Here is a 25200-nt window from a genome sequence, read left to right as displayed (position 1 = left end):
CAGGTTTTGGCGTTATATAGGTCATTTCATAAATTTGGAAACTAATATTCAGAATATATATATATATATATATATATATATATATATATATATATATATATATAGATAGATAGATAGATAGATATATATATAGATATATATATAGATATATATATATATGTACATATATATATATATATATATATATATATATATATATATATATATATATATATATATATATATTAGCACTTCAGAATTAGTTCTATCTGCAATGAGTATTAAAACACTAATTACACAACTAATCATTCACAAATAAATATGCTTTACAATTAAAAGAAAGTGAATTATCCTGCACTTTTGCCGGCTTCATAGTTTGCATAACAGCTGCATTTTCAGGAGCCATCTGATATTTTCTCTTTACTGTGAATAATAATTTTCATTTAAAAGCTTTGAATTAAGCTGGAAAGATGAAAATCTGTTTCAAAATTAATTTTCCTAGAAATTTTTATTTTAGCAAGGCAAAACAAATAGTCCGTGGAGTTTGTGACAAAAATACCCAAAACATTTCACTTCCGGAAACCAGTCTGAAATTTTGCACAATGCTTATGTACACACCTAAGAGCAAAAATCCGCCGGGAGGCATTTGATCAGAGGTTATGAACCCCCTGTGATGACGTCATCAAAATGGCCGCCTTATTGAGAAAAGTATGTTCGTTTAACTGCTTAGAACTCTATTATGGATCTTAATATTGCGATATTGAAGTATATCATTTAAAAGCGCTTTAAAAGAGCTATTTAATAGTGATTGACTTTTTTTCTTATCACAAATAGTTTAAGAGTTATTACGATTAACGTCATCAAAATGGCCGCCTGGAAAGGTAAGTACGTACGTTTAACTGCTTATAACTACATTACAGATCTTTATATTGTGTTATGAATGTGTATCATATGAAAGAGCTTTAAAAGCGCTATTTAACAGATATTGATTTTTCCTCCTAAGACAAGTAGTTTTAGAGTTATTAAAATTTCCGTCATCAAAATGGCCGTCGTGAAAAGGTGAAAAGTTTCGTTTAACTGCTCAAAACGCCATTAGAAATCGTTCTTCCTTAAAAAATAGGTACACTAAATAAAAACTCTAAAATAAACTATAAAAATATGTATTTGTTCTCTCCCCCCCCCCCTAGTAAATAGTTTAAAAAAATTTACTGCAAGAACGTAACTACATGGGACGGGAGGGGGGGGGGAGCATTCTCATTGAACTGTTCCAACTGTTCCGCCGCATCTAACCCGCACTGAAACTTTTAATTAAAAATTCCTTACTGGAATTAATATACAGATGTACTGTCACATAATAATTCACTTTTCCTGCAAGTGCGAACGTCTGCGGCCTAGCGGCAAGAATCAGAACTATTACTCGATTTTTTCCCGCCAACAAGCTGTAACTTTGGATTGCAGTCCGCCTAGCTCGTTTCTTTCCAGTTCTGCTGTTCTCAGCAATAATTAATTCCATAGTGATATGTTTATTATTCAGATATAATTTTCAATAAATGAATATTTGACTGGTTAATGCTGTAGCAAATAATATCAAATAAAGGTGAGTCATATAATTCTGTTACGGTTTGAAATCGATAACTTCAATTGTTGGTTCCATCTAGCATTAAAATTATCATATAGCTTGTATTCATTCCTTTACGTCTTTTTAAATAAACAAAACGTATCTAAAACTCACAATATTTTTTAGAATAAATTTTTCTCCTTCATTTGGTTCATGGGACCTCAAAATGCTAACATAGGTTGCAATCATTTCTTTCATGTGCTTTTGAAAAAGTAAAATGTTTAATGAATTGAATGTTTGTAATCTGGATCCCATCTACGCCCTGCTAAAATCTATTCAGTGGACTATGCTGAATGAGTATGACGAAGATAAAATGTTGGTCATGTTACGTGGTCTCCACATAGAAATGGCTGTTTCATCTGCAATAGGTACATGGCTTGAAGGAAGTGGATGAACTGAACTCCTAGTAGAAGCTCATGTAACAACATCGAGAACAGCAGAAAAAACACTAAAAGTTTCGCATGTGAAGAGAAGTCGATACGCTCACGATTTCGCACTGGAAGATCACCATGGAGCTAGAATGTACTTTTAAATCTGGTGTGCACTATTCGTCAAGGAAATTTCTCAGATTTCACTGTCTCTCTTGAGAACATATGTCCATGGATGTTTGCTCTTGATAATACAAATTATGTCCGACGGCTTTCAGTATTTCTGTTCAATTTGAAGCAGTCCAGCTATTTTTTAGGAGTTTCATAGGGAAAATATATCTGGCTCCAAAACTGAGAGAAAATTTTCCAGGATGGCCCACGACCATTTGCATGAGCAAAACAACAATTAATTTTAAAAATCATCACCTAATCTATCATGTTTAAGTCATGAGGCGTCATTAATACAATGGATGGTTGCTAGACCGGATGTTGTGCGCATGATTGGGGAGTTTGAAGGAAATCAGAGCCTGAAGCCTGACGTCATTACTGAAAGCTACATACTAGATACATGAAGATACTAAAAGCTTTTGTATTCGGTATGAAACTCATGTTTCCAGCCTAGTTGAAACATTTGAAGAACACGGGAATCCGGGAATCCTTTCGGAGATGACGATTTAACTACAGTAAACAGCAACAAAGTAATTCTCTCGGAAAAAAAGTGCCATTTTTGTGATATCAGTGCAAGCCAATTCAATGCATTTGTAGAAGATCGCTTAGTGTCAAGAAAATTATCCATACATGATGTTATTAAAAGAAACAATCTCCTCTTGATGAGCAGAAATATATTTCTGTTCAGCCTAAAGACGAGCAAAACATTGTTGTTGAAGAGGGGCAGCACTCTTTTTGCTAAGCTATATGTTGCCTGCCAAGCAATTCAAATGGATGTAAAATAATTTTTTCTCATGAAAACAGCTGGTGTCCACCTTCTATATCCAACCTTGGCAAATTTAGGAAACCAAGAAAAAAGTCCGATGTAGTTTCTTGTGTCGTCCAATCAACTAGACTGGTTTTGACGGCTATTCCGGAACCAAATTGTTTATTGATGGGACTGCACTGATTCACATGCTTGTTCCTCAGTCTACTCGAACTGTTCAACAATACTGCGATCAGATTGTGAAGCCGTACATATTAATGAGACTAAAAAGCGTTCATAGGGTAGATTTAGTTTTTGATCCGTATTCAAAAGGAAGTTTGAAAAGCGACACAAGACAATTGAGAGGATCTGGACTATGAATAAGTATTAAATCCAATGTTTTGATACCGAAGTCATTTACTAAATTTCTTACAAAAGATAAAATTAAAGAGGAGCTTTTCGAATTTTTGGCAGAAAATCTCGTGAAGATGGATCTACCAGATGGGAAGCAGGTTGTATGCTTCTGCTGAGACACTGTAATTGCTTCAGTCAAGAACAATTTTGAAACCATGTCTCCCGTATCCCACGAAGAAGCCGATGCGACGCTATTCCTTTATGTGCAGCATGCAATAGAATACTCGGGTCATGCAAAGATCACCGTGAAAACAGTTGACATTGATGATGTAGTGATTGCTATTTTCCGAGTTCCGAAACTGCAAGAGCTATGGGTGGAGTAATAAAGTGGAAAATATCTGCAGTATCTTCCCATCCACGTTTCGCACCGTTAAGTTCCACAAGGTGTTCCAGATCTTCTGCCTCTTTCCCATGCCTTTACATGAGCATACGGTGTCTAGTTTTGCCAGCATTGGTAAAACTAGGTACTGCACAGAAAATGTGGATGGCAATTAGAGATGTTGACGAAATTTTTTGTACTATACTAAAGTATCCAAGAGCATCAATGAAGACGATGAGCATTTCCTACTTATTCAGCGCTTCATAGTCCTGACGTATCATTCATCAAGTTTAGTGGAAACCGTAAATGAGGCTAGGAGAATTTTCTTCACCCAGCAAAACAGACCAGTTGATTGTATTCCACCATCCAGCAACGTTCTTCTGCATCACCTTAAGAGAGTAATATTGCAGTGTTTACTATGGACAAAATGTCTTCAGCAGAATTTTCAGCTCTTGGATCCATATCAGTGGGGTTGGAAAAAATCGGTGAAGAGTTAGAACCTTTTTTGGTATGCACACCCCGAAATAACAATGGAGAAATTACAGGAACTTATATCATGCAAGTGCAAAGAGATGTCTACACGATGTCGATGCGTCAGATCAGGTCTGAATTGTACACTTTGTAGTTGTGAGGGTCAGTGCAATACGTAAAACGTTCATTAAAAAAACTTATTACAGTTTTTGTTATAACAGGCACTTTTTATTTGTTATTAAAACATGTAATTTTCGTCTATTTCTCTTATATGTTTAAAATGTAAGCATTTTAACAAAATAGTTTTATTATACGATAGCATTAATAATTAAGTTCTCGATCCATTTTGGGCGGTGACTTTGGTTATTTCTGCATTTTAACCTTTCTTTCATTCAATATAAAAGTAAAATATTGACAAAAAGTGTTAAAACATGAAGTACAAATTTAAATTTAATGAAACTGAAAAGGTTCTTTTATAATGCAGGTATAACAGTAAAAATTTTACTCCAATATCGTAGAATACAGAAAAGTCATTGCTTTCCTATCAATTTTCACGTTGATATTGTAATAATTATTAAACTATTTGTCTTCTTTACTAATAATAAAGCTCAAAGTTTGTCTGGATATCTGTCCAGATGTCTCTCTGTGACGAGCATAGCACCTGAACCGTTCGGCCTATTTTCCCGAAATTTGGCACAGAATTTATTTGTAGCATGGAGGTGTGCACCTCGAAGCAATTTTTTGAAAATTCGATTTTGTTCTTTTTCTATTTCAATTTTAAGAACATTTCAATATGAACCGAGCAAATTATCATAACGTGGACGAGTAAATTACAAAATTATCATAACGTGGAACCATAACATAAAAAAAATGTTGAGAAAGCCAGAGCCCATCCAGGGCTGTCGTGCAATTGAGGAAGGAAGGAAGGAACCGTAAAATGGCCAAGCAAATTAACATAGCAAATTGGGGGAAAAATTATCATCCATTGTTTGTAAATATACAAGCGAATCAAATGACCTTTTAATTTTTCTACTACGAGCAAAGCCGTGCGGGTACCGCTAGTAGAAAATAAAACTAAGCACAGTTGGAGAGCTTTTTTAAATGGCTTTCAGATAATGTATTTGAATTTCACAAAATTATGACCTATTATGTAGTTCTAAGCAGTTAAACCAACGTACTAACCGATACATGGCGGTCATTTTGATCATGTCACCACAGGGGGTCCTGACCTCCAATCAATTGCCTCCCGGCGTTTTTTTACTCCCTTATATGAACATAAGTGCTGTACAAAATTTCATACTGGTATCCAGAAGTTAAATGTTTTTGCACAAACTCCACCGACTAAAAGGGATTTTTTAAACTTAAAAACCTACTGTTTACTTTTGAAAAGTAGTGCAGTTTATAGAGAATTGCGTTATATAGGTCGGCGTTATAAAGGTATTCTACTTTATTTGAAATTTACCCCACTAAAAAGCAAAAAATAAATTATTTTCTAATAAAAAAAGAACCAACTCCAAAAAACAAAAAGGAACTAAAAAGTAAAAAATAATTGGTCAGTCTTACATATGATTTTCTACCCAAACATATTTTAAATTTATTTTACAATTCCAGTACAAAAATCAACTAAACTAAACACCCAATTATAAATTAAACACTGATTTTAATTACTATACGATGAATTATTTTAATACAGTAAAATCTGTCTACAATGATACTGTTGAGACCTAAAAAAATATCATAATAGACAGGTTATCATTATAGACAGTTTGATTATTCATGCTGACATTTTGCTAGGGCCAAAAAAAAAAAAATTATAGATAGGTTATCGTTTTAGACAGTATCGTTATACACAGGTTTCACTGTAGCTAACTAATTCTATACGATTTCTTAAATTTCAATAACCATTTGAAATTGGGGCCTCCTATAAACCACTACCTAACATAACTGACAACCCACCAAATCCTGAGTTAAACACTAACTTAACAAAACGCAAAAGTCTTTAAAACTAAACCCACTCAGTGTTTATTTCATAATTGGATATTTAGTTTAGTTGAGTTTTGTACTGGAATTGTAAAATAAATTCAAAATATACGTCTAGGTAGGAAATTCTATGTAAGACCGACCAATTATTTTTTACTTTTTAATTCCTCTTTGTTTTTTTAAGTCGGTTCTTTTTTTATTTGAAAGTAATTTATTCATTTTAATATTGTCAACTCTCCTGTACATACTTTATGTTCAACTCGACATGGTAATGCGAGACGCATACACTACACTTCTACGCATACACGAATGATTCTTTTTTTGTGTGTGTGTGTGTGTGTGATTCAGCAGTAATTTTGTTGTGAAAACTATTTTTACAGCTACTTGTGAAGTGTTGAGCGATTTTTTTATGTGGTCAATGTTCACAGCACAAAAACAGGTCCGAGTGTATACTTGCTGCAAACATTGACAAATGCTCAGACATATTTTTCTGTAAAAATGCTGCAGAAAAATATTAGGGCGCATATAGCCTAATAAGCTAATGCTCAACAGGTTGGTATTTTGTAAATAGAAATAAACATTACTTTTGGTTCCAAGCGTTTTTGTACTTATAAATTAATCTAAAGACTAAGTTAAATAAGTCAGGTCCATAGGGTCCCATCCCATTACACAAAGCTGCAATGTTTCAGTTCTTTAAATTTTACTATTTGATCCTTATATGAATTCTAAGTGCAGAAAATGAACTTACTCATCTCAGAGCGGATGTTCTTCAAAACAGGAAAAGTAAAATGTTCCATTCGAAGAGCTAAACCACAATGCAACCTAGGATAAAATAGTCCTTCCTATTTCCATCGTCAGTGAATCTAAGTTCCACTTGATTTGTTGAGCGAAATGCCAAAAACCGCGAACAGTCAATCAAAAAAAGAAGTCAACCAATCAAGCTTTCAATGCATTGCACACTTTATAGATTGTTATCACAAGATGATTGGTTCAAGACTTCAGTGACTGATGAACCATGGTACTAGGAGGAGCGTAAACTGTGCTTTGAAAATTATTCTAAGGGAAAATCGAAGTAAGGAAAAGCTAGTGTTTTTTAGGAAAAAATATCTTGGTTTAGATGTTTCTGCAAAGAACCATACATCATTACTGTTAAAAAGCTATTCAGTTAAAAAAAATGTATGAATGGGGCTAAACAAAACATACTCTAAAGTTTAGTCCCTTTTGACAACTTTGAATTCGTGCTCCGATTCTCCAATCACTTCATTACATCATACAGCCCACACATAGGTTGCATTTGACGACCTTAACCGATCAACTGGTGAGTAACTGGTAACTTACCGCAGCGTTTTATCATCGACCAGCTACCACACCGGTTACCGTTTTAAGCTGCCGATTGGTTGATTGAAGCACGTGATCATTAGCTGTCACGTGATCGGTTAACCAGTAGCTACCGGTTGAGCTCGTCGAACGCAAGCATAAAATAATAGCAATTACCAAATTTAAAAACTGAAGCAGTTCATGAAAGGATACATTTTGCAAATCAAAGGGCTGAGAAGATAAGGAGGAATTGACGCAAAATCACACTCATCCACAACTTGCAGTATGGGAGAACACATGCAACACTAAAGAAAACAAAAGCACATGACAATGAACACACTCGACCAATTTACATCTACAATGCTACTACGGTGAAAACTATTAAGTTTTATAACCTTATTTTTCTTCCCTTTCTTTTTTTTTTTTATTGGGAGTATCATATCACCATTTTGTAATAGATATAACTTTCAAGTCCTTATATTTTCTTACCATAGTAGGGGTTTTAGTCAGAATGTAAAAAAGATAGGGTTCAGACAAAAGTTTAAGATATTTTAGGACTATAAATATCAATAAACATGCTCATTTTGAGCACAAGCTTCATTTTTGTTAAGTTCGTTCTGGACTGCACCCACTCCACTCTCAAAATATGTATGTGTTTTTTCTGTAAAAAAAATCAGGAGCAATTCCTAAGTTTATTTTACCATTAACAGATAAAATGTACAGAGCAAATAGTTCCCATTTTTTCTTTTTTGATACGATCAAAAGAAACAAGTCATACATGCAGATGACTGTCTTAGTTTATGAAACAGAAACTCTCGGCAAAAACCAAAACTAACCTATATGGGGAAATCTATTAGTGGACTAATCTAACATGCATCAAGACTTGACTATCACTTTTGAGACACTGGGCACGTACTTCATTGGATGACCCCCCTTCCCCCCCTTCAACTTCACCTTAGTCCTATATATTAGTGAGAAAAAATATTTTGGCTTCACTTGGAATTTATGAAAAAGGTTGAAACTTAAAGGATAATTTTTAGCAGTGGCGCCGACTCCATGGGGCTTGAGGGGGCCCGAGCCCCCTCAAAAATATTTTTGAGGGGGCAGAGCCCCCCCCCAATAAATCAAGAAAATTATAAGTTACATTATGCTTTCTAAACTCATAAATTTATCTTTTATTTTCCTTGTTTGAAGATAGTTTACCTTGTAAAATATATTCAGTAATGAGTTAAAACAAATAATTATTACGATTGTGTAAGCAAGTTAACTGAAAACGAGTGGTGCGAGTACTGTAAAAATTTGTCCCAGTGCGCGAACTTATGGGTCAGGTCTGTTGCCGATGGGCAGCACTGCGGCGTGCTCACCTAAGTGTTGCTGATCTGGAAAAATATATATGAGAGTTTGATTTGTATATAAAATGGGAGGCGTGATAGTTTTGAATACTTTTGGGAATCGTGTTTAAAAGAAAACCTTCACAAAATGATGATCCTTCCCTTCCTCGGAATCGACGTGTACCAAAAAAGTATGAAAACAATGAAGGCAGCTCACCGCACACTTTCAAAATCCCAAAGGAAAATATTTGACTCACGCTACTTATGCGAAATAGCTATAACACGATTTTTTCTCCAGTATTCAGATCTAACGCGAATTCCCCACCACAACACGAAAATTCTCGGAAGGGAATCGTGGTGTGTTCGTATCAGCTTCGTTATTGGCTACTAAAAAATTTTTTTTCATGAATGTATCTTTATCCTTTTACCATCGCTGAGAGTAGAAGTTCCCTTTTCATTTTAAATGCGAAAGTTAATGAAATATAATGACACCTAAGAGCGCTGTTTCATCTAAAGTTTGTGAAGATAAAAAGAGAAAGTTTCATGACAATTAAAGAAAAGCTAGAGCTTCTTGAAAAGCTGATGGTCAACTAAAAAATGCGCTGAAGGTAGCACGAGAATTAGGTATGAGTGATTCTTCCGTACATACAATTACAAGTCAAGAAAAGGAAATCCGTAAAAATTCACCGAGTAGTGTCTTGCAAAAATTTATGAAAATGGAAACTGCTCATGTATTGTGTACGAATATCATTAATTGATCGACTGTACAGTACAACTAAAGATGCATTTGCTTTTCTTACTATATACTGTGTCTACCGTATACCGGTTTATTTTTTCTTTCTTTCCCATTAATCATTGATTTTGTACATCGTAGCAGTATTTTATGTTGAATGAAACGTTTTTTTTTTTTAAATACAAGTAAACATTCAGTTCTTTATATAAGAGACAGTAATGTACAGTTAGTTAAGAGATGGTTTTTAACAGTTTGAGGGGGTGTTTACAAGTGTCTAAAATAATTGGGTACATTTATAAAAAAATTAACCCATACCCTTTTCCACAACGCGAAAATTCGACCTACGCGAGAGGTCTTGGAATGCATCCCTCGCGTAAGACGGGAGTTGACTGTACTACAAGGCAATATACATTGAGGTTTGTAAAATGGTGCAATTTTGCATTATTGGGCGATTTACATCAACTGGACGAACACAGGTCATTGCAGTTGAACAAGAGTGCTTGCTTTTATTAAACAGAGGTGAAAGAGAAGAGAACATTTTGAAAAATCAACTGAGTTTTTCAAAAATGACCTAGACATCGAGAGACTGCGTTTACACTTGAATATGTTAGCCGATGTCACTAATGTAAAAACAACTGGTCTTAAAAAGCATGCGTAAATTAAATTTCCTTTTTACAAAAATACTGTGAGTGTTTCTATTTATTTCTTCCGTTTTTCGAAGCCAAAAAATATGTGTCGGGCTTGTCGAGTTTTCGAGGTTCTAATGTTGATTAAATGATTTTAAAAAAACTTTAAAACTCACTATTTTTCATCTCAAATTTAGAAAATTTCCTGCGGCATGCCCCCTTTCCCCCGATATTTTTTAAGTCGGCGTCTCTGGCAGTGCCCTTCAATGCAAGTAAAGCGCCCTACATTTTCCATGCCTAGCTACGGCACTGCATGACTCTTCATAAAATAGAACAAAAAAATGTCTCTTACTAAGACAAGTGACATGATCTAGTTGAACCAGAAAAATTTGTATACCAATTTTTGGATTGTTTTACTTTGAAAACGCCATGCCACTGTACTGTTTGTTTTTTAAATTATACACACCAGAAAATATGTAAATTGGCATTTTCAAGGCACAACAATCGACCTTTATTTGGGGGGGGGGACCTCCATGGGAATACATAACCCCCCAAACCCCCGGTGATGACTGGGCCAGCCCCCCCAATGATTTTTGCAAGTCGGCGCCCCTGATTTTAAGCAACAGATTTAGTGCTCCCCAAATTTGAGTGCTCTGGGCCTGTGCCCCCATGCCTTAATCTGGTTCTCTGTTCACCATACAATATGAATGGAAGCAGTTTTGCTTGTTGTTTTGAATGCTCACAAAACAGACCCTCATTGTACAAAAGGCTTGTGATAGCTGAACATTCAGGCTATTGCATCAAATTACAAAAAAAAAAAAAAAAGAATGATCAAAAATACCTTTATGTAAAAATTTAAAGTATGGCTGATCCTAAATACAGACAAAGGATAATTCCACCACAAACCAAAATAAATCAAAATGATATAAGAAAATTCTCTTCAGAAAATGTCTGTGGACATTGAAAAAGTTTCATTATTCTGCATTAAAAAAGCAATGATAACACACCGATACTTCTTGCAGAAGTACTTCTGACTGTTTTGGAGACAACAGGGGTGATTTGCTTCTGTGACGCTCCAACTGCAACTCAAAGCCATGGCAATGAACTTTATTTGCATCCTGTAAAAAGTCAGTCACTATTTTCAAAAACAGCAATCTCCACTATACAAAATTAATACATAAAATAAAAATCAAGTTCAATTCAATTAAAAAAATTTCAATTTTCTGATTTGCAATTTCTTAGGCATTAATTAAAAAAAAAAAAAAAGAAAACAATATATCTTGATTTTAAATGCAAGTGCATAAGAAATCCAGTATTTGGTATGTATAAATTTTTGAACAGTAAATAAGCACTAAATCAGTAACCAAGGATTCTTTAAAAAGTGCATTTTCTATTCAAGAAGGTAGTAATGTACTAAATACACATAACTAAAAAAGATCAGCAGAATTAATTAGAGAACTTTCAAATCTGCATACACTGTTTTGTGCTTCTTAACTTTCTGTCAGATTGCAATATTCTTTCAAAATGCTCATTAATCACTTCATTACATGGATTTTTGTACAAGATCCTTAAGAAATTTCTTGTATTTATCAGTATTATGTACTGTGTTACGTAATAAGTAAGTGATTTTTATGGCTCTTAAACAACCAGAATCCTGATTTTCAACAACAATACTTGCTCTCCAGTCCCAAAGTGTTTATCAAGTCGTGCAATCATGGGCGGATTTATGGGGGGTCAGAGGGGGGCAATGCCCCCCCAGTTTTGAGAGGACTTTATATAGTAACAACACATCTTCCAAAAATTTAAAAAAAAAATCATTATTTTTTCGTTTTTGAATAGTTCAGAAGAACATGGGTGGATTTATGGGGGGGGGGAGGCAAAGGGGACAATGCCCCCCAGTTTTGGGAGGAGTTTACATAGTAACAACTTATCTTCCAAAATCGTATAACAAAAAAAAATCATGATTTTTTCTTTTTTGAATAGGAAATTAAAGTTTATTTTTTCTTTTAAACTTAAAATAGCCGTTTCTTACAAAGTTTGAACAATACTGTACAACTGCATAATCTACTACTCAATTTCAGAGACTAGAAAGTGCAAATTATTGATAGGTTCTAAAATCCCTGAAAAGAATTAGCGCAGTATAGCCTACAAGGGCTCTTGAGCCAAAAACCCAATCTAACCAACCAAACCTTGAAAATAATTAGACAAGTCTTTAAAACTCTTAAGCAAAGTTTGCTTCAATTTTATTTCTTATCAAGTGTATAAATTAAGAATTGTTCAAATGGGTAGTATGTTACTCTCTTGATACCTATTCTCTAAATCTGTGCACCATTTCTTTTAAAGTATTAACTTGCATCACAAAGCACTTTTAAAGCATAAAACTTTTAAAAAAAAAATATTTGCCTATTATTTCCAATTAACCCTTATAAGACTTCAAAATGCAGAATTTTATATCCATTTTAGATAATTTCCTCCGGGGGAGTAACCCCCGGGCCCCCCTAAAACTGGAGATATTCTATATCCCACTTAAAAGGGAGCACTGCGTCACTCTCTTAATACCAGCCCCCTCTCTTTTAAGGTTAATTTAAAAAGGACAGCATGATTACACACAGTAATGAAAAGGACACATGAAAAAGTAAAGAATGGCCTTACGCATCACAGAAAACAGACAAAAACATGGGAGGGGGGGGAGGGCAATTCAAAATGTTGCTCCAAAAAAAAAAAATCCTGCCCCCCAGGAATTCAGTCCTAAATCCGCCTATGCGTGCAATGATAAAGAAAATTTATTAAGAAAAAAAAAGGACTTCAGATTTAAATATAATTCTTTTTGCTTTTATTTTATATCTTTTTTTTTTCACAACATTTTCTAGATGTGCCCATTTTGTAGTTTCTGGAAGATTTAGACGATTTTCAACTTCATGCCAGGCATAAACCCAGTCAGAAGTAACCATCTGCGGTATGATGGTTTGGTCATAAGTCATTATATGGATATAAAATGTCGTATTACTGATAGTATGTGTTAAAACCAAAGATTCTGGAAGTTTAATCCTCAAAATTCCCCTTGTGGCGCCCAAGGGTATTTTTTCTTTCATAGATGCCATTTTCAGTTTTGGATGCTTCCGCTACCAACATGCCTTTATCTAATATCGTACAAAGTGAGGGAAGACTTGATGAGACATAGATCAAATTAAAAAGAGAAATATGTATAAATCTTAAACGGAACTATTTAAATTAATTTTCTTTATCAGTGCAAGATTGGCCCTCTAGAATATCACCATCCATATTTACATTAATATCTATGTAGCACAATATCAGGTCCAGTGACTAGATCTAAAAATTCTTAATGCTTCTAAATTAGATGCTCATGGAACTAGTGATGTGGATAGGGTAAATACCCAGTGCGTAGGTAAATATTTTTTGTGTATTTGTAGGGGACATTGATAAGGCATATCCAACACATTTAATGTAAATATCATATTAGATTGCTAAGTTGTTTCACACGATAACTCTTTAAATATGTGATCAAAATACAATTTTCGGGCAAAAATTTATTGTTTAGTATATGATTGATTATATATATACATTGTGGAATACAGACAGAAAAGTATTTTAGTTGAATATAAATTTTTGAAATAAATACCCGGGTAAATACCCATTTTGGGTATTTACCTGGGTATATATTCTGGGTATTTACCCCTAAAAATAAATACCAAGGTATTTTACATCACTACATGGAACAGAAACTCCACTGCTAACTGCAACATTTCATTAATAACTTAAGGATGCAGCCAACTCACCTCCAACGCCTGTAGCTCCAAACATCCTCTCCAAAGAGAAGGACCTGCATTCTGAGAATTTTTGTCCAGCACTGTGGCATCCATGATCTCCAGCCAGCTCTCAATATTGCAGAGATCCCTCCCAGTTGGAAGAAGAATTTTTGTGCGGGCACCATGCCACCACTGGAGACGATACAAAGCACTTGCCAATGTGGGCATATCTCTAAAACAAATAAACAGCAACTTTTTAACTATCAGATAAAATAAAAGACAATCATTTTCGCCTGTTTTTTGACCCAAAAACTGACTCTGACAGCTACAGTAGACAGTTTCACCCACTCCACAGTTAAGAAATACAAGAATGCATCTTTAAGCAAGAGATAACCTGACACGAGCTACATAAGCATAACAGGCGTAAAAAAAAAACTGCCAGATATTATGAAACAAAGTTCATTAGAAAAAAACAACTGCGCAATGATTCTGTGTTAAAAGCTCTTTTTAAAGATGAAATTTGGTGCAATGAATTTCATATAATTAGCACTTATACATAGTCCAACTTATACATGTTCTATATACTTGTAGTTACACATAGTCCAACTACTGTAAATTCAATATAATTTACAGTCGTTAGACTTCTAAAATTTAATGAGACAGTAAAAGTAATATAAAAGACAATAAAATAAGGGATAAAATACACAAATTTAAAATAAAATTAGTCAGCAATTAGTTTTGCAAATCATGCAGTACGGGGCCAAGTGCTGTCTTGTTGATAAATGGCACCTGGGAAATTTGATAGCATAGACAGTATCTACATGAATGTCATCCAAGTTCCAGCTTTCCCAAGACCAATGATCTATATATATATATATATATATATATAAAGGTGACGGTGTTTCTTTGTTTGTACCTGATGGAAAGAAGACCCCATAGCACCTACAGCCCTGAAACTTGGCACAAAATTTTAACGTACCCCGAGGGTCTGCACCTTGAAGACCGAATTCTAAATTTCTAATTTGTTTTTCATAATTAACTAATTAAGCTGAAATTTCATTTTTTGCCTAGTTAGGGAGTAAAAAATCCCCCCAACCCCTAACATTATATGTCCTTGGAAAGAGCTTTCCTTTCCAAACAAGATGATTGTTCTATTTCTCTCAATTAATTAGAAAAGGAGATATAAGCGATTCAAATTGAGCCAATTTTCAAAGTTTCTTTTTCGAGAAATTGCTTTAACACTAGGTCCACTTTCCAGACAATTTTCAACTACAACACTAGGTCCATTTTTCAGACATTTTTTCAATTACTTTCTTTTAAAACATTTTGGAGGAAGTTGCATTTGTTACATATGAACATTTTACTGTTATTGCTTTATTTTAAGTTCATTGTGAGTATGTTAATTGATTTTCTTTTTAATTAGAAAGTCAATTGGCGAATTTGGCGATGAATTATGGAGTTTTTTTACATTTGAAAGCTACTGCAAATGTAATTTTGATGCAATTTGTTTTCCTTTAGTTCAACCGATTTTCTTTACATTTTTAGCACAGGCATCGCTGTGCAGGTACTGTAGGTAATCTATTTGACGTGATGATTATGTTAAGATATAAATGGCAACTCAGTAATAATGGATACTTGATCTTAGAGTCATCAAGTGGCTAATAGGCTTAACTTTTGGTATTACTAGGTAGGTTCATATTAGCTGTTAAATGGCATCAAATAAATGATAGCAACCTTGCTGTAACTGTGGTTACTCTCAGTCTAACATATTTGCGGCCCTGCCATCTTATATTTGACACTCATCATTTCCCAGTGATATCAATGTTAATAACTATTTTATATTTTGAATGATCAAAGTCCATAGGATGATTCCTATAGATGGCTTATTCCCTAGCACAAGCGCAGCCAGAACAACTTTTTTTTCGGGGGGGGGGGCGATCAAAAATGCCTTTTGAAAAGGTTTTTTGATCAAAAATACCTTCTGGAGGGGGTTTTTTGATAAATGATACCAACTGGAGCGGGTTTTTGATTTGAAAAAAACCTTCTGGAGTTGGTTTTTTGATCAAAAACACCTTCTGGGTAGGATTTTTTGATCAAAAACACCTTCTGGGGAGGGTTTTTTGATCAAAACAGTCCTTCATATGTTTAAACTACTGTATTAGAATATGCATTTATGTTAAAACTAATGCCTCTGGGGGCGTTTTAATCCCTAACGCCCCCCCCCCCTTTGCTGCACCACTGTGCCCTAGCAATGGTACAACATGATATTCATCAAGACAAAGATGTCTCAGTTCACAGCTTACTTTACGAGCACTAAGAATGATCATCTGATTACTGTAAAATGTTCTTGTATGCACGCTAAAAGTGTGGAATAAAATTTGTTATTTCCTTTTTCGTGTCAAAAACAAACTATGCTTACTCGATAGAAGCAACCTCCAAGATATCTGAGGTGATGAAGACATCTAGCTTGTAATTGCCTGGAAATAAATATGAATTTAATAAAGATAAAGTAATACCAACATCAACAGAAAATCTTGCAAGAAAAAGTTACTATGAATCAAGAATTAAAATTATTATCATTGTGACATAACAAGTTCATGTTTTACATCAATAATGCTCAGGGCAGAATATGTAATCAATTTTCAAAGTCAAAATTAAGTGGCTTGGCTTCGAAGAATGTATAAAACAATTCCTTTGAAAAAGATATACAACTAACACACAAACTTATTTTTATGTTCAATAATCTCTTCCTTTGTTTAAAATACAGCAGAAATTAAGGCAGTTCAACCAGGGACGTAACTAGAGGGGGGCAGACAGGGCTTGTGCCCAGGGCGCCAGATTTTAGGGGCGCTAAACTGACAAAGTAAATGCTCAAATTAATTTTTGTAAAAGAAAAAAAAGAAAAAGAAAAAGAAAGAAATTATTATAAGTCCAAAAGAAAAAAAAACTCAGTGCGAGCGCAGGCAGAAAGCTTGTATGGTTTAATGTGGATAAAGAGTGGTAAAGATAGACCGAAAGAGAGCGAGGAGGGTGCAGTAAACAGCATGAAAGTATTTTCTTAGAGTGACTAGTACTTGTTATATCTTATTTAAAGAACCTGCCTGTCGGAGAAGGAATATAAAAACAAAGCTATGGGAAGTACAAAACAGCGGAAATGCAAATATGTCATTTTTCTACAATTAAACGTCATAAAGCTGCCAACATGATGTCTTCCTCTCATTTACAATGACCAGAGCTTGTCTACCCCACTGGCCTAAGGGAAAATTGTTACACTGTTCCATTGGTCTAGTTTAGTTTAAAATTTTTCTTATTCTTGGTGAAAAATCTCACACTATAATAATAGAGATTAGATTTAAAGTGTGAGAGGCTGCCCATTTTTCTTTAGAAAATACTACAGTATTTAGAGATAAATTCAGCTAAAATGAGAAAATTTAGACTAAGTTTCGACATATTTTTGGCACCCACACAATATTTTAAATATGCTTAAATCATCAATTAATGTGTTAGAAATCAACTATTTTCTACATCTCTCTTAATTTTGCTTTGGTACTTTTGATGCATATTTACATTTACAGTAGAAACTCATTTATCTAGCTCCCGTTTATCCAGACCTCCAGCTTATCCGGATCAAATTTGTAGAGTTAAAAAATATATTCACTGAAAGGATAATTCTAAATTATTTGAAGTAACAACGAAACTATAAATGTGCCAAATATTCGCTTATTTTGATTAAATACACAACTGCTATATATAAGTCGTGCAATAAATTATAGTCATCTTATAAACAACGTGACGTATCTGGAGTGTCAGTCTGACACCACTGCAGCTGAACTACACTGCTCAAAACAATTAAAGGATATTGTAAGTTTTTGCACAAAAAAAGGTATTAGCCAACCTTTTTTTTTTTTTGCATAGAATCGAAGAAGGGAGTTAAAAATGCAAATTCTTCTTAATTTCAAGGATTGCAGTATGCAAATTTTGAGTCTGATGTCGTAAACAACGTTTCAGTGGCGGTCAATGAGATTTTGCTCTTAACTTATTGTAAGACAAAGCAGAAAATAATGATCAACATTCAGTAAGCGCGTTGTTTTGATGAATACGATGCCTCAACAAACTCATTTAACGGAATCAGAAGCTTCTAAAGTGGTTGTCAAGCTAGAGGGAAGCCAAACACAAGCCAAGGCAAAAGAAGCTATTGGAGTTTTGCAAAGTGTGAATTCTACGAGATGGAAACGGTTTTTAGAGATTGGAAATGCTGGCCGAAGATCTGGGCAAAGTCGCAGACGGTCAATAACGCTCAACAAAGACCGTTATTTAGCTTTAACGGCTCCGAGGCACCGAAGTATGAACGCCATCCCACTATAATGACACCTTCGCTCGGGTACTGGCACCACAATTTTGACACAAACTGTACGAAATCACCTTCACGCTGTAAGTCTGTATGCTCTTCGACCAATGGTCTGTGTTACATTAGCTGCGAGACAACGTCGCGATACAGGGAGTGGATAACAGAGCATGTGAGTTGGAGAAGGAATGAATGGAGCAATATTTTTTTCTCTGACGAGTCCTGTTCTTGTCTTTATCCATATAATGGCGTATTTTCATCTGGAGGGATCTTGGCACTATAAACAATCCAGCTTTCGCTCCCGAAAGTGTCAGATTTGGTGGTGTGATGGTGCATGCCGGCATCTCCATTGATGGGCGCACCGATCTGCATGTCATTCCGAATGGAACTCTGACCGGTCGTCAAAGTAGGGATGAGATCCTCACACCTATTGTAGTCCCTTAGCCTGCAGCAATTGGAGGTGACTTCATGTTAATGGACGAAAATTGCAGACCACATCGTTCTTACTTGATGAATGATTTTTCTTTTGGCGGAAGGAATCATACGAATGGAATGGCCAGCGTGTTCTCCAGATATGAACCCAATAGAGCATGTTTGGGACATTCTAAGCAACAAGTTTTTGGACGCCTACCACCTCTCCAAACTCTCCAAGAACCGGAAAGAGCACTTCAGGAGGAGTGGGGTAGAATACCCCAGCCTCTCATTAATAGCCTCATTAATTCCATGCCTCAGAGGTGTTTTACATTGCTGGCCGTTCGGGGTTACCGTGCCCCTTACTAAAACCGATTTTCTTTTAAGAAAACCCCAATTTTTTATCGCTTTTCTCATACGCACAAAGTGCGTTTTTTCCCTTTTGTCCCCAAAAGTTGAAAAAAAGTATTTTTTCCTGCCATACAAATGTAATTGTTGTCTCAAATAGTTTACTAACGCCTGTCGATAATGTATCAATCATCCAAAAAGGTCTCCAGGGTCAAAATCAACCCAAAACCTCAATATCCATTAATTGTTTTGAGTAGTGTATTAATGACTAGGTATTTGCGAGTAACAATCCTATGTAATTTTGCTGAAAAGATCGTTTTTCACTGTTAATAAAAGATAAGTCTTCTTATTTGTGAATTATGTAATTACTGCTTATTATCCGTGCTATCCGGATTTCTGTTTATTCAAATTGCCTTCGGTCCAAGTTAGTCCAGATAAATAAGGTTGTACTGTAAATGGAAATAACCTGAAAAGAAACTCACTAAAAACATGTAATGTTAATATGTTTAAGATTTGTGTTTTTTAAAAAAGGTTAGTAGAAAGAATTCTGATATCAAGACATTAGGTATCTGTTTTTCTAAAAAATGTTTTTCAGCTGTATACTAAATGCTAGAAGTGGGGAATGTGCGTCCTTTATAAAAAAAATAGCTCTTTTAATAATTAATATTTAACTATACAGATTACGACAACTTAAAATGTGTTGAATACAAAATTTTCCAGATAATGTTTAAATAAGACAATCTGTTCGATTCGAGCTATTGAAGTTGTCGGATCAAAGTCTATATAATAAGTATTAGCAATATTCAATTAATTTCCCGTGAGAAACAAAAACAAATAGCCCACTAAATTTTTCATCGGGGTTGAAATTATTTCACACGTTATTGCAACATATTGTTGAATACTGTTATTTTTCTTACAAATTTCTTCATAGTAGTATAATATAAATACTTAAAAAATAAATAATTGAAAGCATTTCTGTTTTATTGTTTTCATTTGAAGTGGTAATTTTAAATTCGCATCTCGATACATTAAAAAAAATAACGTCAAAGAAATTGTGAAAAGATGCCTGTGGCGGGCCTGCGTCTAGAAGACCTCAGAGCACCTACAGCCTTAAAATTTTGTACAAAATTACTTCGAGCCCCAAGGATTTTAACCTGGGGTTGTTTACTTGAAATTTCTAATTAGTGTTTTTTTTTTTTTTGTAATTATTTTTTTAAGCTAAAATTTCACATAAATTGCCTTTAAAAAGATGAAAGATTTCTCACATACCTTAATATTTCATGTTGTTCCAAAAAGATTTTTTCTGCATCAAATAAAGCTTGTAACAATTTTATCGATAAATTAGAACAGCAGGTATAAGGGTTTCTATTTATGCAAAAAGACCTATGCTCAGTCCGGAGCTAAACAGCAAAAAATGCATCACTACAGACCACGAACTTAAAAGCAGTTTTTCAAAAGTACAAAACTGCCATTTGGCAATGCTCAGGAGCCCCTCTAGCACCAGCACCTATAGCTGTGCAAGTTGGTTCAAGTTAGTTTGGAACGAGAGAAAATGCTCTTCCAAGCGATTTTTTTTTCTTCTTCAAATATCATCTCATTTATGCATATTTCTATCAAATTATTTTTATATTTTCGGGTAGGAGTGGAATTTATTTTCTGTGGGTAGGAAAGGAGAATTTTCACTTTGTTCGAAACGAAACTCGTAGCGTGTTTTTCAATCAGATAATTTCTGACAGACGATTTAAATCTTCGCGAATCAAATAAGGTTGCGAAGCAATCTTCGGGGGTTGATATGCGTCAGCGAGCAGGGGGCAGAGCCACCTGATAAAAAAAATAATGCAACAAGTTGTTAATTACTCCTTTGTGGAAATACAAAAAAGTTTTCCTTCAAAAACTTCGTGTGTAAAATAATAAATAAAATATTTAATCCTTTTTACCCACTATCGAAATTAAAAAAAAAAGGCAATCCAGTGATAAAACCGCTTGAAAACTTATAACTACGTAAAAGTCGCATTTATAGGCTCATCAACATATGCAGCGTCCTTATCACTGCCGAATTTAAATTTATATTTTTAAAATAATATTTTTTTTTTGATATTTATTATTTTATGGGGGGGTGTGGGGCGCCGAAATGAGGTCTTGCCTCTGATCGAAAATGACCTAGTTACGTCCCTGAGTTCAACTCATTTAAAGCATTTAGTTAGTTTGAAAGAGCTTTAGATGTTTGTTGCTCTACAAACCATATTCAAAATAATTGATGATAAATGAAATAATTCCAGGGGTTTTGAATGACTGACCAGTGTCCTTCTAGCTAAAGCTTAGGACTCCCTAATTTTTGTACTTGTTGTTATGGCCTTTTAAATTTTCTCTGTAGCACTCAAAAGGGCTTAAACCAAACGAAAGGCAGCCCCCCTCCCGCTTTTTTTGCATGTATTCTGGCAATAGTCTGCACTCCTAATAAGCACAAAGCGACCACTTCTTAAGCCCTTTACTCAGGCTTTGCTCTCAATTCATTGAAAACAGCACATCAATTTATTCCAGGAAAATAAATAAACTCTTCATGAAATAGGGCAATGCTTGTAATTTTATTGTCATTTGAAAATTATTTTCCAGCAAAATTTTAAAAACATAAATTAAAATTAGTTCAATGCATAAAAGGATAAAAACATATGTCTTAAATTACGAAAAGATATTTGAAAAAAAAAAAAAAAACATCTAGAATTGCAAAGATTTCAATGAAGTTTTACACGCTAAAAAGAATCTACATTAATGCATAAATTTATTTGATGCTTCACTCACTAATGTTGCAGTTAACTGACCAGGAATCATAAAATGAGAAGGAAAAACAAATAAAATAAGACCTATGAAACTGTATTTATTACGTATAAAATATTACCAAAAGTAGGCAGAAGGTCAGCCAGCTCATGTATATGAGCAGAAATGAGATCGAACCTAGAACAGAAAACAGTTATCACTATTTTTGTAAGTCAAGAAAACCTTTCAAAAGTCAAGTCCTTTTCTATGGTGGAGTTAATTTTCTTAACTCTTTCAGTTCATTTGATTTCAGAAAGTAAAAACTATATCAGAATAAAAACTATTTAATGCACCATAGTCTTTATAAAAACAGAATTATTAAATCAGGTCCATGATCAAAGAGTAAAAGCAAAGAATTTATATCATTACATATCATTTTTTATGAGCAGCCCCTCTCACTCTAAGAAGCTTCTGAAAGGGATGTGAGAATGAATGATGAACAAGCAGGGGTCAATCCAGGTTTTTATATTCACATCTGCATTTTGTGAAAAAAATTAATGTTTTTTAACTTTTCTATATTTCTGAAAAATGAACTATTTTGTGGACATTTTTCTTTTATTTAATTTTTGCAAAAAAATCCTATTACACCATATCAGAGCAAGTTTAGCTATCAAAAAGCTAATCTGAAATCTCTTTTGCCTTTATTGGGAATGAATTTGAAGCTGGAGGGGTGATTTTTCATTTTTTACTGATGTTTTGATTTTGGACAAAGTGATCTAGCTTAAAAGTGATGAAAGAGCTGTTTTTACGTATGATATTTTATGAAAGATCTAATTTTAAGGCATAACATTTTGTTGAGTGGCCGCTTTTACGATATAGAATTTTGTGAGGAGACCGCGTTTACGATCCAGAATTTTGAAAAAAGGGTCACAAAGCAGACCCACTATGTTTCTGAATCAGGGGTCACCAACTTTTCACTCGCGGGCCACATTGTGAATTTTTGGAGACGAGGTGGGCCGGTCCAACAATATTTTTGCTCAGATAGTCCCTATTTAGCGCTACCCCCTCCCCTTCCACCCATACATCATGAATATACATAGATTTGTTTTTAAAATTAAGCGCTCAGCAGTGATTTTCGAACATTTCTGGGCTTGCTTCTAAGTTGCTATATTTCCTTATACATGTTCGCTGTTGTGCTGTTCGCTAAATTAAATTCTATTTTAAGTGTCCGTAAAACTCTAATAGTATAATGATAGGGAGTCTTGTAAAATTTAGAATAGTACAGAAAACTGAAATAAAAAGAATTCTTTGTTACAAAATAAAGTGAAGTTTAATAAAAAAGAAAAGGCTAATGAATGAGTGATTCAAGACAAAATTATTGCAATGTAATACAAATGTATTTTGTTGAATTAATGAAGATTAAAAACTTGGAAATAAATGAGACCTCAACATGTGTAAAGCTTTTAAAATATTTAAAACATTAAAAAATTAATGAGAAGATTGCATTTGTTCACCTTTTAAAATTTCAGTCTATTTCAGGGACAAACTTCGTAGCTCCGATCATTAAGAGGGACTTAAAATGTTCGACTGATAAAGAAGATCTATACTTAATTTTAGTATACTTTAATTTTGAAAATGTCTGTTCACATTTGTAAGTGGATACAAAAAGAGAAAAAAACATAGCTCTAGCATGATTTTTTCAGTTCTTAAAATCTTTTTCTGGTAGAGAACTGTAAAATAGAAGTAGGTTACCTTTCTTGTGGCATTCTACAAAGCTTTCTTGAGAAAGTCATTAGTTGCTAACTCGATGACTTCCAGTTGCATTTCAGAAGACACCTTGTCAATGTCACACTTAAAAGGGTTTTGAAAGAGTTTAATTTCTTCAAAGCGGGTTTCAAACTCATGTCGTAGCTGAGACATGACTTCCAAAATGTAATCCTTGGTAAAGGTAGCAGTGCGTAGTGCATTTAAGTTCTTACATGTTTCAAAGTAATCAAATTTTATAGATCCTAAATGCTTTTTGAAACGTATGAGTTTTTGTCTGAAAGCTTTGACATGGTAGTACAAGTCACAAACTGAAGAGTTTTCACCTTACAACAATTTCAAATTCAGAAAATTAATATGTGTCGTGAGATCAACAACGTAAGAGAGTTTTCATACAAATACACTGTCAGGAAGTTAAGGTACAGGACGACGCTATTCAGTCATAGGAGTAAAAATGTCAATCACTTCTCGAAGTTCAAAAAAATGCCGCAATAATTACCTCTGCTCAACCCGCGAACTTCACAATGGTACGGAACATCTGGGTAAACACTGTCAATTTCGGTAAGAAAATTTTTTAATTGACGGTGCTTGAGGGAACTTGATCTAGTGAAGTTAACTGTTTTGACAGCTATGTTCATTACTTCAGCTACTTTCAAGTGTTTCTCAAACAAGGCTTGTTGATGGATAATGCAGTGAAAAAACATGGGTTGAACACCTCCAACAGTTTTTATAAAATTGGAAATGTTTCCAACTATTCCGATTTTGGGACCACACATATTTTTTTAACCATCTGTAGTAACACCTTTCGAGTGTTTAAAATCAAGCCTAAAGTTAGAAATGGTTTCACGTATTTTTCCAAAAATTTTGTCCCTGGTCACATTACTCTCCAGGAAATGCCCAATGCCAGGGAACTTCCAGGAGAATGTGACCAGGAGAGGAGGAGATTTCTTCTCGGAAAGAGCAAAAACAGAAATGGGTGCTGCACTCATAGTTAATGGTAAAAACTGATTAAAAAAACGATTAAAATAATCCGTAAAAAGATTTTAAATAATTATTGGAAATTAAAAATAATTTCTCAATTATATTTCCAATAAGATCGTCTCTGTTCCGAAAGATAAAAAAAAGTTTGTAGTTTTCCCGCGGGCCGAACAAAATCTGTTCGCGGGCCGGATTCGGCCCACAAGCCGTAGGTTGGAGAGCCCTGGTCTGAATCAACCCCTGACAAGATGGTTACTAGTAAATGCTCAAAATTGGTTAAGTACATAGCAATCCTTAAGTATTCATTCTAAAATTAATCATGAACATGAATGAGGTTTTGCCCTTCGAATATTAAATGATAAAACATTGAAAAATAATAGCAGAAGGAAATTGATCCATTTTCAATGTATATCAAGGCAAATTTTTATGAAAAATGGGAAGCGATCAAACAATCTATCAGAATGTAAAATTCTTCCTTTAATCTCATTCTAAATTGCAAAACAATGTTTTCTTTCATTGCAAAAAGGACAGCTGCTTTTGTCATTTCATTTGTAGCTCATATTACACCTTCTCGAGCAGTAACTTTTAACCCATTTTCGACCCATTTTGTCTAATGTGGTCTGTAGTGGCTGTGGGTTGCACTAAATTCAAATGTACAACTTTTGTAAAAGGGGTTGCTTTTTTTTTTCATAAAACGTTATGTTGTTAACATATAAGAATTAATTATAACATATTTATGACCAAAAACTTAAGTAGTCAAACTC

General features: G+C 34.2%; 1 protein-coding gene and 1 long non-coding RNA gene across 2 annotated transcripts in view; both read right to left on the bottom strand.

Annotated features, from left to right (window-relative positions):
- Positions 1–3901: 3901 nt before the first annotated feature.
- LOC129216691 (uncharacterized) overlaps positions 3902–25200 on the bottom strand; it is a 28727-nt gene continuing 7428 nt past the window's right edge. Inside the window, exons 4-7 of the mRNA XM_054850907.1 lie at positions 21837–21892; positions 16256–16313; positions 13867–14068; positions 3902–4000 (exon numbers count right to left, since the gene is read on the bottom strand). Of these exons, the coding sequence (XP_054706882.1) occupies positions 3902–4000; positions 13867–14068; positions 16256–16313; positions 21837–21892 (415 nt within the window). The remainder of the gene's footprint in view (positions 4001–13866; positions 14069–16255; positions 16314–21836; positions 21893–25200) is intronic.
- On the bottom strand, positions 7615–13940 carry LOC129216186 (uncharacterized). Its single transcript, XR_008580173.1, has 3 exons — positions 13867–13940; positions 11077–11187; positions 7615–7684 (listed from the first exon to the last, which is right to left on the bottom strand). It is a non-coding gene; the product is annotated as an uncharacterized LOC129216186 (long non-coding RNA).

The sequence above is a fragment of the Uloborus diversus genome, chromosome 2, assembly GCF_026930045.1.
Source record: "Uloborus diversus isolate 005 chromosome 2, Udiv.v.3.1, whole genome shotgun sequence".
Lineage (NCBI taxonomy): Eukaryota > Metazoa > Arthropoda > Arachnida > Araneae > Uloboridae > Uloborus > Uloborus diversus.
Note: the sequence above shows the minus strand (reverse complement) of the source record. Positions and strands in the feature narration are given on the sequence as shown.